Source organism: Hippopotamus amphibius, chromosome 15, assembly GCF_030028045.1.
Source record: "Hippopotamus amphibius kiboko isolate mHipAmp2 chromosome 15, mHipAmp2.hap2, whole genome shotgun sequence".
Taxonomy (NCBI): domain Eukaryota; kingdom Metazoa; phylum Chordata; class Mammalia; order Artiodactyla; family Hippopotamidae; genus Hippopotamus; species Hippopotamus amphibius.
This window is the reverse complement of record NC_080200.1, coordinates 61,048,163-61,062,097: the sequence shown is the minus strand read 5'-3', so window position 1 is coordinate 61,062,097 and position 13,935 is coordinate 61,048,163. Positions and strand designations below refer to the sequence as shown.

Sequence of the window (13,935 nt, the reverse complement as noted above, 5' to 3'; positions counted from 1 at the left end):
AGTAAAAAAAAATATATATATATATATGGGGCTGTTTCCTTCATCCATTCTGTTTTAGCTTCAGGCTGCGATGCAGCTGAGCGTGGATCACATCTCACATCTCTCCAGTGTTCATAAAGGTTTTGGTCCCTGAGAAGCCTGAGCTTCTCTATTGAACCAATGCCACCCCAAGACCCAGAACCAACCTCCCTCCTCTGACCAGCACTCCCTGCCCTTGTCACACTGTGTGCTCTTCCTCCTGCTGCCCTGACAGAATTTTTAAAATGACAAGATCACCTATCATTTTGGAAAGAGGTCTGCTGTGTATTGGTGTGATATAGTCTCAAACCCACGTGTTTATGACTTAAGCTGTTTTAATGTCAGGATGTCATCGTCTCATCTGTGGTCACTGTTAAGCGCTTAGTGGCTCACGTGCTGAGGGGCTGACTGGGGGCTTCTCATTATAAACATGTGGGAAAGAGACATTTAGACTATAAACACCAAGAGTTGGGGAGGAATATTACGAGAGTTTCAGTCTAGGCAAACCTACTCCTTGCTGATCTAAATCTCTGAAGGTCTTGAGACAGTTGCAGCCATCCCTGGAGTGATAACCCTGGCCTGCCCACCCACTCTGGTGCCTTTGTTCCCTAGCAACCGGCCTTAGCAACAAGGGACCTGGGTTTTGTCCTGGCAGCTAGAAGTCAGATCTGGCTTGGTGAAGCCAGCTCTCCCGAGGAACCAAACTTGCATAAAAGGTACACCTCAACTTAATTCGGACTTTATTTCTGTCATGTCCCTTTGCCTGGTACAATAGCGTAATTAATCTATCATTTGTTTGGAGGATGCTATTTCTCTACTGGTTCATTAAGAGACATTATCCTCTCTGCTATTAGCTTGTGAAATTATTACAAATCCCACTGTGCACCTGTGTTGAATAAACGACAGGCAAACATGATTTCGGTCTCTGAGGATCATTTGCTACCTGCCCCCACAAATAAAACAAGGTCTTAGAGCTCTGCTTGTAAAAGTCAGTGTCTTTCTCGTTTTCCTTTATGCAGACCTAACAGTCACTTATCACCAGCTCTTTCCGCCCCCTCATGCCCCCTCACCTGCCTCTCAGCTCCTGGCCTCCTCTCCACAGGGTTGTTCTGGAAGGTTGTCAGCTGCCCTGCCACCCCTCCCACGGACCGAGAGCCTCTCATTTCTACGTCTTCCTCCCTTCCATCAGAGTCTTTCAAGTGCCCCCATGTCCTCTCAGAACCCACCCACACTTCCCTCAGATCCAACGGCCACTTTTGTTTTCCTCCCACCCTCTCGATCACGTTGAGCTCGCCACAACAGGCGAGGAGACCTGAGGTGACCTTCCTCCCTCTTCTGGCTTCTTCTGACTCAGAAGTGTACCTCTCTACGTTTTCTGGGACAATCCTGCCCACTTCATTGATCCATTTACTGTCTCTTTTCATGCTTCTCCTCATGTTTTTTCATTTTTCATTTTTCCTCCTTTGACCATTTTATAGGTTCCAAAATCTCCCTAAGCATTCTTTCTTGAAATGTGCTATTTCCCCAAATACCCTGCCAACAAGCGGGCCCCAGACTTCTCTGCTCTGAAGGTAAGGCCTTTGGCCGGCAGCGCCTACATGACCTGACCCTGGATGCTCATGGCTCTGTGATCATCCTCTCCCCTCTCCCCTCACTGACCAGGTTCCAGCCACACTCCTAGTTAGTCAGCGTTATGGGTTGAATTGTGCCTTCCCGAAGATACACTGAAATCCTCACCCCAGGTACCTCTGAAGTGAGCTTATTTAAAAACAGGGTCTTCACAGATGTAAGCATATTATCCTCAGGTCACTAGGGTGGGCCCTAATCCAATATGACTGGTGCCCTTCTAAGAGGAGAAGAGACACAGACAGAGACACGCAGAGAGGAGAAGGCCAGGGGATATCAGAGGCATAAATCGCAGTGATGCACCGATAAGCCAAGAAGTGCCCAGGATTGAGGACCAATGAGAAGCCAGGAAGATGCAAGGAGGCGTTCATTCTAATAGAGCCTCCAGGGGAGCCTGGCCCTGCTCATACCTTGATCTTGGACTTCTGGCTCCAGAGCTTGGAGAATCAGCTTCTGTTGTCTTAGGCCGCCCAGTGTGGGGTACTTTGTTCCAGCAGCCCTAGGGGGCCAACACCTTCCAGGAGCACACACAGCCCAGCCTGCCTCGGGCCTGCTGTGTGCACGGGGCAGTGGAGGGGGGGGAGGAGGGGGGCACTCCACCCCAGAGACTAAGTCTGTGCTTCTCTCTCACTGCCTTCAGGCTCTGCTCAAATGGTGCCGCTCAGAGCTGACTGTCCTGACCATCTTACACAAAATAGCAGTTTATTTCTACCCCTCCCGCATCACCCTCTACCCTCATTTCTCTGCTCTGTTTTCTTCATGGCCGGCACCACTGTCTCACATATGATGGATCTACGTCTTTATTTGTTTATGACTGACTCCCCGCTATTCATCTGGGTCTAGTGTGTTCACTGCTGTACCACCAAGGCCAAGAACAGAGTCTGGAACGGTAGAGCTGACCAATGAATGTCTGTGGAATGAATATACTCAGAAATTCCACTTTCACATAACATCCGTGTATTAAGCACTGGGACCTGTTTGTGTGTTCTTTCATGCTGGCATGTGCAAATGATTCTTTGAGTCTAACTTCCCAAAGGCAATGGCTGAATCTATTTGTTTCAACAATGGCTCAGCCCAGGGCCACACACAACGCATGCTTCTGATGTGTACTAGAGCCTATAACATTCAAAATGTGAATCAAGGAGAGGAAATACATATAAACATTCTGTCTACAGCACTATGAGATTGTCAGGAAGAGATTTCCTTAATTTATGTTTTCCAATTATATATATTGTTATATCATATACTGTTATATACTAACAATAACCCACATGTCTTAACCCACTCACTCTGGCTGGCAGTCTCTGTGCATTCTCTCTGCAGTAATGTGGGTTCATGTCACAGTCTGGGGGACTAAAGCTCAGAGAGGTAAAGAAACTTGCCCAAGATCACAGAGCTAGAAAGTAGCAGAGCAGCCAGGGTTCAAAGGCAGGCAGCCCGGCTCCAGGGCCCGTGCTGTCAGTTCAGTGCTGACAGCTAGTAACTCACAGAGGCTCTTTTTCAGAAACTGTGGAACAATTTATGGTGAAAGAAAGGGAAGAAATGATTCAAAAGTAATCAACTGAAAAGATGGATAGCACCTTCTCTTGAACTCAGAGAGGTAGAAAGAACCAAGAATAAAAGAGAAATTACGAAGCCCTTTAAGTGTGGTAGACAGGAATAAGTCTCAATGTTTTTTTTTTTAAATGTATCAAATGTTCTAAATCAGTCTGAGTAAAATAAAAACTATGGGAGAGGGGAACAGAATGCATATTTTAATACACGAATGTCAATTTCTATGTTCTAGTTAACATCGCTGAAGAAAATAATGCTACTGGGAAAAATGAGTGTAAATGGGACAAATATATTGAAACTATATGGACATGATCTCTCACACACACACACGCACACACACAGAGACACGCAAACTCCAAAGGACTGATATCCTAAGTCTAACTCCTATTCCATCAAGTCTAAGTGAGTATGACTTCAGCTATATTTTTCTGGCAACTTCTAATTTAAAATTCAGTGTACTCATCAGCGTAGGAAGTAGGAATCTTTCTCTGACTCCGCAAGGCTGGGTTTTAAGCATCTTGTAAACACTCTCACAGGCTGGGAATTTGCTTTTCCATCGAGTTTATTAGCACACAGTGTTATGTTGCCCTGTTTACATGTTGTCCGTACAGGAGGTTGTGGATTCCTTAAAGGTAGAACCTATACGTTATTAATATTTGATCCTCCTACTAACCCAGAACAGGCTGTCGATAAACTCTTCTTTCCACTAGAACTGGAAATTCCATTTCTTTAAAAACAAGAAATATTTTATTGGAGTTAGGCTGATTGTAATTCGGAAGAGTTTTGTTGGGAGTTAGCACAATAAAATTAGTGTTGGTTTCCTAGAGAAATTGTTCTTATCTTCAAATTGCATGTTTACTGTCTAAGATCTTTAAACTCTTGGGTTACACAATTGATGGCTGAAGACAATTTTTCATATACAAAGAGGCCATCAGGCCAAAATCTAAATTAAATCAGCAGTGGTCCCCAGCCATTCATTCATTACAGAGACGTGGATATAAGTCCTTCTCACATGTAACATCGTATAATAAAATCTGAGTTTTTAAAAGGCACGCTATTTAAGTGAATGGTCTCATGTTTAAAAAATACATTCTAAAATTATTTAAATTTTTAGATTTAATTGTATTAAATTCACTTAAACTTTTATTGAATTTAATTTATTAATTGATAATGAAATAAAGTATTCAAACATCTAAAATAATCCCGTCACTTGAAAAATGTGCGAACACTTTTTTGTCTGTAGACAACATGCTGCTTTGAATGTAGCACCCCCATGTGTACACATGCCGCTGCCTGTCTGTGCCTGGCCGGTGTGAACTCGGGGTGCCTACCTGGCTACTCTATTTGTTCCTGAGAAGAAATGGGGCGAAGCACAGGAGGGAGGAGCATAAATAAACCCAAATCACTACAACCCATGAGAGGCACTTAGCATCGCCCCTAAATCAATGGAATGTCCTTCATATTCTTAACAGAGGAGGGTTCCCAGAAAAAATTAAAAAAGGGCTTATGGAAAAACATGAAAAAATTATCAACATTTAGGCACCTCCTAGAAGATGCCTCTAATACATACACACGAGCAGGTTTTCATGTCTAAAAACTACCTAGATTACCTAAGGCTCAATTTTCTAGGACATTCCCAACAATTTAGGAGGCAGCGCGCGCATAGCAGACATAGTTCAAATGTTACTGACAACTGTCCAGGCCAATCACGCCTCTGCTCCTTAAAGCAGGGGGACCCGGCTATGTAGCAGCTACTCAACAACCCATGGACATGAGCCGCACCAACGTGGTGTGTTTGCTGCAGTGCCTGGACCCTCTCCTTCCGTGTTCTCCTCCCTCCTCCTCTTTCATTTTTCCTCAACTGCTCTTCTTCTGATCTTATCTCAGTCTGACTTTGAACTCTTGTTTGCATGGTATCCTCTTATCCCAATTTTTGGACACTCACTGGTCTTCAAAGCATTTCCTAACTGAATGTTCTGCCCCAGATCAGGGCACCCAGCAGACTGCAGACTCTCCCGTAGTCACTGGTGGTGGCTGAACTGACCATGCCCATTTTTCTCCCCTCAGTTCCACCTCCCTGCTGGGAGGGAACCAGGAGACTGGCTCAAACCCAAGGTCACTAGACCAGTAGGAAAAGTTAGGGACAGGGTTTCTGTCTGCTGATTTACAGAAGTGAATTCTCAACTTTGCACCTATGAGAGCCGGCATCATTTTGAACAAAATTGAATTTCTTGCTTCATTCTATGAAAACTGTACAAACCACTGTAATAAGGAATGAGAAAGGCATGATTTATGAGCCTCCACATATAGGAGATTTAATTCTGCCTTTTGCTCCATGGCCTAGCCATTGTGCGGGCAAAGTCAATACCAATAATGAAATGTAGACCGAAGGGCTAAATCAATTCAATAAGATGCAATAGAAAGACTAGAAGACTGAGTAAATTTGGAAAGGCTGGTGCCTGCAAGATTAGTATTTGGACAACAGGTAATTACAAAAATCGATGCCCGTATATGAAAAGATGACAGGCAGCTCTCTGTCACAGAGGGAGAACCATTACTGATGGTTTAGGCTTGAGTTAGGATAAGAGAACAAAACAGGTCTGTGCAAAGTCCCTCCACATCTCTGTGTGTGTGTGTGTGTGTGTGTGTGTGTGTGTGTGTATCCTTGTTATCTCAGCCTCCCAGGTACCCGGGCAATGTTATCATGAGGTCCTGGCCGGGTCTGGAGCTTTTAGGACGTGGAGCAGAGGAACAAATTCCACATGAACCACAGCTCTGAGGACGCGCTGCCGGGAGAATCTCCAAGCAGTGAGAAGGGATACAGGCAACCTCGGGGGCACCCACAGCAAAATTAAAAAATAATCACACATGCACCCAGACATATACATACACACATAAGATAAAAGAGTAACGTAAGTGTCTTAACTGTGTTCCTGGCCGAAAAAGAACATGAATAAATGAATACGTCACCACTTTGCAGTTTGCATCCATTAAGTCATTTAGTCCCTACAGAGACTCTACAGGGGAGGTATCAGCACCTGTATTTTAAACATAAGAAAGGAGGTTTGAGCGGACAACCAGTTTGTCAGGGAGACATAGCTGGTAAGCAGGGAAGCGGTGTGGGAAGATGTATCTCTCTGACACTGACATGGCGTGCTGGTCATCCCCTTCCTTGCACCACCTCTTGTCTCCCACAGAGCACAGGGATACTGCTGATGTGGCCACACACAGGGCCATAGCCAGCTGTCAGGAGCCACTGCTATGGACAGGCTTCAAGGCCAGTCATGGATCATGCAGACAGAGGCTGTGACTTGGAACTTGCCCAGGTCACGGCATCTGCACTGCCTGACCACAGGACTGCATTGTTTGATGTTTGGCCTCTGAGAGCACGTTCCCTTCTGCCCACATCTGAGCACGCTGATATCCAAGCTCTCATGCCTCCTCCTTTGGCGCCACTAGGAGGTTCAATCCATGCAAGTCCCTGTCCGTATGTAAGAACCACACCCCCGCACAGCCCATAACCACAGCCAAATCCCCGAGCTGTTCTTTCCCGAGCTCCCCAGCCCAGTTCAGTCCCACGTGGAAGCCACTCTGCTCACCCTCGTAAGCCTCACTATGTGAGTGACACACCTTTTCACACCCTTGTGGGGTGTGTGCAGAGTCCCCAGTCTTGACATCAGAGCCAAATTTTGGGGCGGAGCCCTGCTGTTGTGGGGTTACCACAACTCTTCTGAGTCAACTTTATGCCAATCATGGGATGAAATGCCTTCATGGTCTTTAGAGAAACCCTCAAAGGTATAATCTTCCAAAAATGATGGTATGCGATCCCTTAATCAGAAATCTTTCATTCCGAATGGCTATTTTGCTTTCTACTAAAGGCAGAGAACGATTAAGGTAATTGCTATTTGGGACAGGAGTCACATAACTTTATCCTTAGATCATTTTGTTAGTATGTTTTGACATTTTAAATTTATCTTGGATGAACGATAATTCCTTTTATCTCAGCCTTGGCACTACTGATGTTTGGGACTGGAGAATTCCTTGTTGTGGAAGCTGCCCCGTGTATTATAGAATGTTTCGCAGCATCCTTTGCAACCGAGCAGGACCCTACAGGGCCTCCCCAGGACAGACCCTTTATGTTCTCCTCTTGCCTCTTGTCCGTAGAAACTCTTTAGCCAAACAATAAATTTAATCAGAGAAGTGAGAAAATGCAGAAAGAAAGGAAAACAGTCAAGCAAGACAAAATAATAATAGTTTAGCCATTAAACAAAGTCAAAGACCTTTAGTTCCTCCTCAAGGGCTATAGGTAATATTCTGAGCCATATTCTTTGAGTTGTTTTGCAGATACTGAAACCCCCACCTGGTGGAAGACGTTAACTACGTGATGACCAGACTGTAGCCATGACATAAGCTGCTCCATCTTGCACAATTCCAAGAACTGGCCTCAAGGAAACAGGAACCCACGCTGGAACTGAAGATTAATTGTACTTAAAATAATCAAGATGACACTGATCAGACCATGGCATGACCAACCTCTAGATGACGGTCAGAGCTGACTGTGGCACCTTCCCCTACCTGTACATCCCATGAAATCCCCCTTTAAAATCTCCTGCCCCCTGATCAGCAGTTGGGAGGTGGTTCTTGGACATGAGTCCACCTTCTTCCCATGTTGCCAGCCTCTTGAATAAAGCAAGCTTTTCTTTCCTACCGAAACTTGTCTCTCGAGTATTGGCTTTTGAGTGGTGAGCCGCTAAACCTGAGGGGGGTAACACCCTGACTGCTACCCACCCGATGGTGATGGCACCACCGTAACCTTCTTCCATTCTGACGACCAAGATACCTCCAGATGTTGTCACGTGTCCCTCGGGAGGCAAAATCATGCCTGGTTGAGAACCACTGCCCTATATTCATTCCATAAAGAAATATGACTTTTCTAATAAGAATAAGGATGGGTCAAGCCCTCTGTAGTCCCAGGGGAAGAGAGACAGAAAAAAAAAAAAAGGATGAAAAGCTGCTAGGCTATATACATCCCAATGCAAGCAAAGCAAAATCTATAATAAATTGCAATTATATCTTCAAATCTCTTCTTTCCACTCTTAAACTAATTTAGACTCATCCTCAAAATTGCTTACATGCTACGGCGATGACTCTTTATAGCTTATAAAATCTTTTTTAAAAATTTGATTACTCAGCTGCTCATATGCAAACACTTGTTCCTTGTCTAAAAAATCAGAATTAGCTGTGCTGGCCACTGCGATTCTCCAGAAATATCACCCACCATAATTTATGCACTTTAAAGTATTCCAAAAACTTAGAGCATGTTAACAATTGTTTACATGATGGACACAGACAATAGTCTCTTTAATGGGACACATATATCTGTGTCATACCCGCTGGTACCTTTGTAAATGGCTCAGAATACTTGGTTATAACACAAAGCTGGTTTACTGCCTAAAGTTCCCATCTTATCAACGAGTTTTCCAGAAAGGACAGATGATACCATATACTGATGTAGTAATTCTATCGTAATTTGAAGAGACAACAAAGATACTTTGTATTTCTTTAGGATTTAGGAGCAGAGGTGACTCCAGAGACAGAATTGGGAAGAAAAAGGCAAATCACACCAAAAGTACAGCATTTGATAATCTTGTCACTGTGGATAACTAGCATATATTGTTGGTCCTCTATTGCTTCAGTATTAAAATATAAAAGCAGAAGAATGTCTGCATAGGCATGCCAAATACTTAGATGAAAAGTGCTTCGCTTCAGCCATAAATATGGATCTAAGTTGTGATAATGTAACTTTGTTTCGTATTTCTTTCCCTTTCAACATTACTCTGAACACCTAAGTGGTGATGAATCTGACACCAGTTATTGGTGATTTCAAGTAGTGCTTACCTCGGCTTTAATTTTATTGTCTCCAAAACAGAGGTGCTGTAAATAGGCTGCAGCATTAGACTGGACCGAAGGAAACTGATGTTGCAACATCTGAATCACTTCAGGCAGTTCCGGGTCTCTCCATCCAAACTCTCTGAACAAAAGGAAGACAGGAGAACGTCAGAGGGAAATCCTGCAAGACTGTTGGCCTACGGTTAACTCATTTTTGTAATGCCTGTGAGAGTTTATACGGGAATATTTCACAACTGATTGTTCTGGTTTTCTTACACATGCATCAACTGAAAAAAGGATTTGAAAAGATTTCCTTGAGTAAATGGTGTTTAAGTATACATACGTGTACCTATATATATATAGTCTTAAATGTATCAACTGAAGTTACATGTTTACAAAGACTGAAAAAAATATTTAGTTACATTATCAGACAAGAGAAAATATAACTGGATACGTCCAATCTAAAATGTCACAATAGGAGTTAATGCCATCTTTGTCTTATTTATTTTTGTTATTATCATAATCTCTTCTTTTAAAAATAGATTCCCTAAACAATTTTCTGGGGATAAAATTATAGTAACAAGAAGCCTTTATAAAAGGAAATTATTTATTTAAAGTTAGGTTTATTCAAACAATGTTAGTAAATTTTATACATTGTACACTCTTTTCCTGTATCCTCCTGTTTACAGCTGAGCTACTCCAAGAAGCCAGTTGTTTATTTAATTTTAAGAAATATGCTCCAGGATACTTAAATCCATTCTAAAACATAAGGTTGAATGTATCATTACACAAACGAATATTCTTTCATGAAATCGATCAACTCAACCAATTAGAGCATGGAGCTAACAGGGCCAGATGTATGGGTTCCACTTCTATAGGAGGGAGCCAGTTTTTAACAGAGAAATAAAAGAGCAACCTCTGAGACCACAGATAAAAACTTGACCCCACAAGCCACAAAAGGGTACTATTTATCTGAAGGATAGGCTGGAGGAGAAATGAGACAGCTCTGCAGCAACCACTCGACTCCCAGAAAAACAGCTCAAAAGCACACATCCCATTGATGCCGGGTCAGTGCTGTCATCTGAGAAGAGGAGTCATGAAAAATGGGACAGAGACGGAGCAGACAAAGGTTAAAAGTTTCCTCATAGATTCTAACCTGTTCGCTTTATCTTTTCTTTATCACCACTGGTAGAGGTCGTCAAACAAACCGTGAAGCATGTTGGTGCTTTCTTACAGCTACTGAGGACAACATGGAATAGGATTCCTTTTGAATTGGCTCAGTTTTCATGGGAAAGATAAAGCATTTGATTTAATGTGCCTTAAGTATCTAATAAATTTACACAAAATCTTAGGCAAACACACATTTTCTAAAGGGCATATAGTGCAGGAGCACTTTTGCTACAAAACATATTTAAGTGACTGTTGATAATGGACAAACTACTGTATTTTTTTTTTTTTTTTTTTTGGCTAGGTGACCACAGTAGAAAAAAAATTATGGATTAAAACACAGGACGCCTGTTTTTCTTTTTAATTTCATTTCCTCTCATTGCATGATTCTAAGGTACCTCAATGTGCAACATCCAGATAGCACAGTCTTTTTTCTTATAATAGCAGCCTCTTAAAATTATATCCTTTGTTCAAGTTAAATCAAAATCTACAGAACACCTATAAATTAAAATTAGAAGTGTCATGTGAAGACACGGGATGGCTGAGATGAATTCAGGTAAGCCCGTGCTATTGGAAAGTGATTAGTAAAGAATTCATTTCAGCCTATTTTATTAGCCAGACGGGAATTGCTCTATTAGGCTTATATGGCATAGATTAAGAGCACTGAACAAAAGCCCTGGAGGAACGGTCTTAGGGACTCTGCACACATGCACACACGTGGGCTGCTTGTGTTGATGCATGCGTGCACAGATGTACACACACATGCACCCACACACACAGCCCAAAATCAACAGAAGGAGGAAAATTCCAGAGAGTTATCCAAGCCGCTTTTTCTAGAAAAGTTTCACATCACCTAGATAAGATTCTGCTTGGATTTTGTGCTGCCCACAGAGATGGACTCTAGGGAAGAGCTGGAGGAAATAAAATGTCTGTCTTATTTGGGCCAGAATTCAGCACAAGGCATGGATTCTTTACATGAGGTCTTTTTTTTTTCAATTGAAGTATAGTTGATTTCCAGTGTTGTTAGTTTCACGTGTACAGCCAAGTGATTCATATACGTATATATTCTTTTTCAGGTTCTTTTCCCGTATAGTTATTACAAAATATTGGGTATAGTTCCCTGTGCTATACAGTAGGTCCTTGTTGGTTATCCTTCACGTGAGGTCTTAATCCTTAAGAACAAAGAATGGTCATAAGATAAAAAAAGTTCTGGAAAAGACAAAACCAGCAAGAGAGCAGCAACAGAGAAGATATGGGGCCATAAGAGGGGTTGACAGATTTAGGAAAGGTGTACCAGGCTAGCTGTGAGAGAGGAGGCCGAAGGGAGAGGAGCTGCCCGGGGAGGGGGCGTGGTAGAGATGAAGCTGGAAAGCAAGCTTGGCATGAGATCATGAAGAGCCTTTCACCGGTCTGTGGTCAGTACTGTGACAAAGAAATCGAAGGAAATTTAGATATGTTTAGACTTAAAGAACAGACAAAATAATACTCTTAAGTAATAGTGTTCGTATGGGCTGTAAGTCACTTGCCAAGGTTCCCTGTTCACATGCTTTCATGCGTTAATCCTTAACTAGTCTTATGTGGTTCCTTTCATTTCACAGAGGAGGAAATTTAGACTTAGAGATGTTCATGAACTTAACGGTGGCGTGGAAATAAAACTCTAGCTGTCTGCTCTCGAATAGATAAATTTAATCATATAACCATGACGCCTGCTGTAATCACTGTCTTGAAATAATGTCTGAAACTGTGATTTTTTTTAGACAATGTCTAAAAAATGAATATGTTTAAAACAGTACCCCTAGGGGACATTTGACAATGCCGGAAGACAGTTTTGGTTGTCACAGCTGGAAGATGCTACTGGCACCCAGGGAGCGGAAGCCAGGGACGCTCTTCATCACCTTACAATGCAGAGACAATCCCCTACAACAAAGAATCATCTGTCCCAAATATCATTAGAGCAGGGCTGAGATACCCTGCTCTAAATGTGTACTGTATTTGCTCATTTTTGTTGAGCAAGCATGTTATAAATCTTTTACTCCTTGATTACTGTAGTAGAACAGGCACAGGATTTGGCATCAGAATACTTAGGAAAGAATTCAGAACTTGAACATCTGGCTTTCTCCCTTCTAGATTATAAATAAATAAATATAGGAGAGTCCCTTAGTGCTTGATGGTCTTGGTTTCCATGAATCAAGTATAGAGAAGAATACCATTTAGTTCATGGAACTTCTTTTTAAAAGACACCCTAAAATAATATATATAAAAGTGAAAGTTCTTGGCAAACTATGAAGAGTTAGATACATACTACTGATTGTTACTGTAAGACAGTTATAAGGGATGGATATATAAATATATTTAATATATATTTAAGTTTAATACAGTAAGTCCTCTACATACAAACCTTCAAGCTGTGAACTTTTGAAGATGCGAACATGCCCCTATATGCCAGCCGTTGTACCGTACTACTGTACTTTTCAAGGTACTGTACTATAAGATCAAAAATGTTTTCTTTATTTTTTTTAAAAGAAGGTCCAGATTTTTTTTAAATTAATTAATTAATTAATTAATTTATTGGTTGTGTTGGGTCTTCATTGCTGCACACGGGCTTTCTCTAGTTGTGGCGAGTGGGGGCTACTTTTTGTTGTGTGCGGGCTCCTCATTGCAGTGGCTTCTCTTGTTGCAGGGCACGGGTTCTAGGCACGTGGGCTTCAGTAGTTGTGGCACATGGTCTCAACAGTTGTGGCACATGGGCTTAGTTGCTCCTTGGCATGTGGAATCTTCCTGGACCAGGGATGGAACCCGTGTTCCCTGCATTGGCAGGCAGATTCTTAACTACTGCACCACCAGGGAAGTCCTGTTTTCTTTATTGTTTGTTTTTTTTAATGTATTATTTGTGTGAAAAGTATTCTAAGCCGATTCCAGTACAGTACCATATAGCCAACTGTGTTAGTTGGATACCTAGCCTAACTTTGCTGGACTTAATGAACAAATTAGACATATGTACACACTCTCGGAGTGGAACCTGTTTGTATGTAGGGGGATTTACTGTAACATTTAATTTTTTAAAAATAACCTCTTACTCTTGTGTATTCATTTGGATATTATACTTATGTGAAGGAGTCTAAGGGCAAGAAGAGACAACGCTTTAGCCCATAGTAAAAACTGTGCATTAAAAGGTGCCATTTTGAAATGATTTTCCTTCAGAGGCAGAGTCCTAGGACGTGCAAAGTTCTTTGGATGTAGTCAGAGCTGGTTCAAATCCTGCTCCTCTGTGAGCTCTCCTCCTGTCTGTGTGTTGCTTGCTGCTGAATCTCCACTGGCCAGCAGGCGAGGCTGCTCTGAGTAAATCTCCATGGAGTCCATCTGTTACACTGAGATAATAATTCCTACCTTAGAGTATCGTTGGCATGATTACAAGTAATGTATATGAACCCCTTAGAGCAATGTCTGGCATGTAGTGTGGGCCCTCAAGAAATGTCAGGTATTATATGTCATGAGATAAAGAAGAGAAGAATAAGAAATAAGAACCTTCTACAATTTTCTACAGAAGCCCAGCTCGTAACTCCCATTTGTTACTGGGCTTCACTTTAGAAATGTTTATGGAACTGGAGAATATGCAAATGTAACCTTTTCTCCATTAAAACTTGTCACACAGACCAACAATATTGTGACTCAATCCTCACT

The 13,935-nt window shown here is 42.1% G+C and overlaps 1 protein-coding gene across 1 annotated transcript in view; it reads right to left on the bottom strand.

Annotated features, from left to right (window-relative positions):
* CTNND2 (catenin delta 2) overlaps positions 1–13,935 on the bottom strand; it is an 805,106-nt gene that overhangs the window by 250,977 nt on the left and 540,194 nt on the right. The window contains exon 9 of the mRNA XM_057710226.1: positions 9,097–9,229. Coding sequence (XP_057566209.1) covers positions 9,097–9,229 — 133 coding nt within the window. The remainder of the gene's footprint in view (positions 1–9,096; positions 9,230–13,935) is intronic.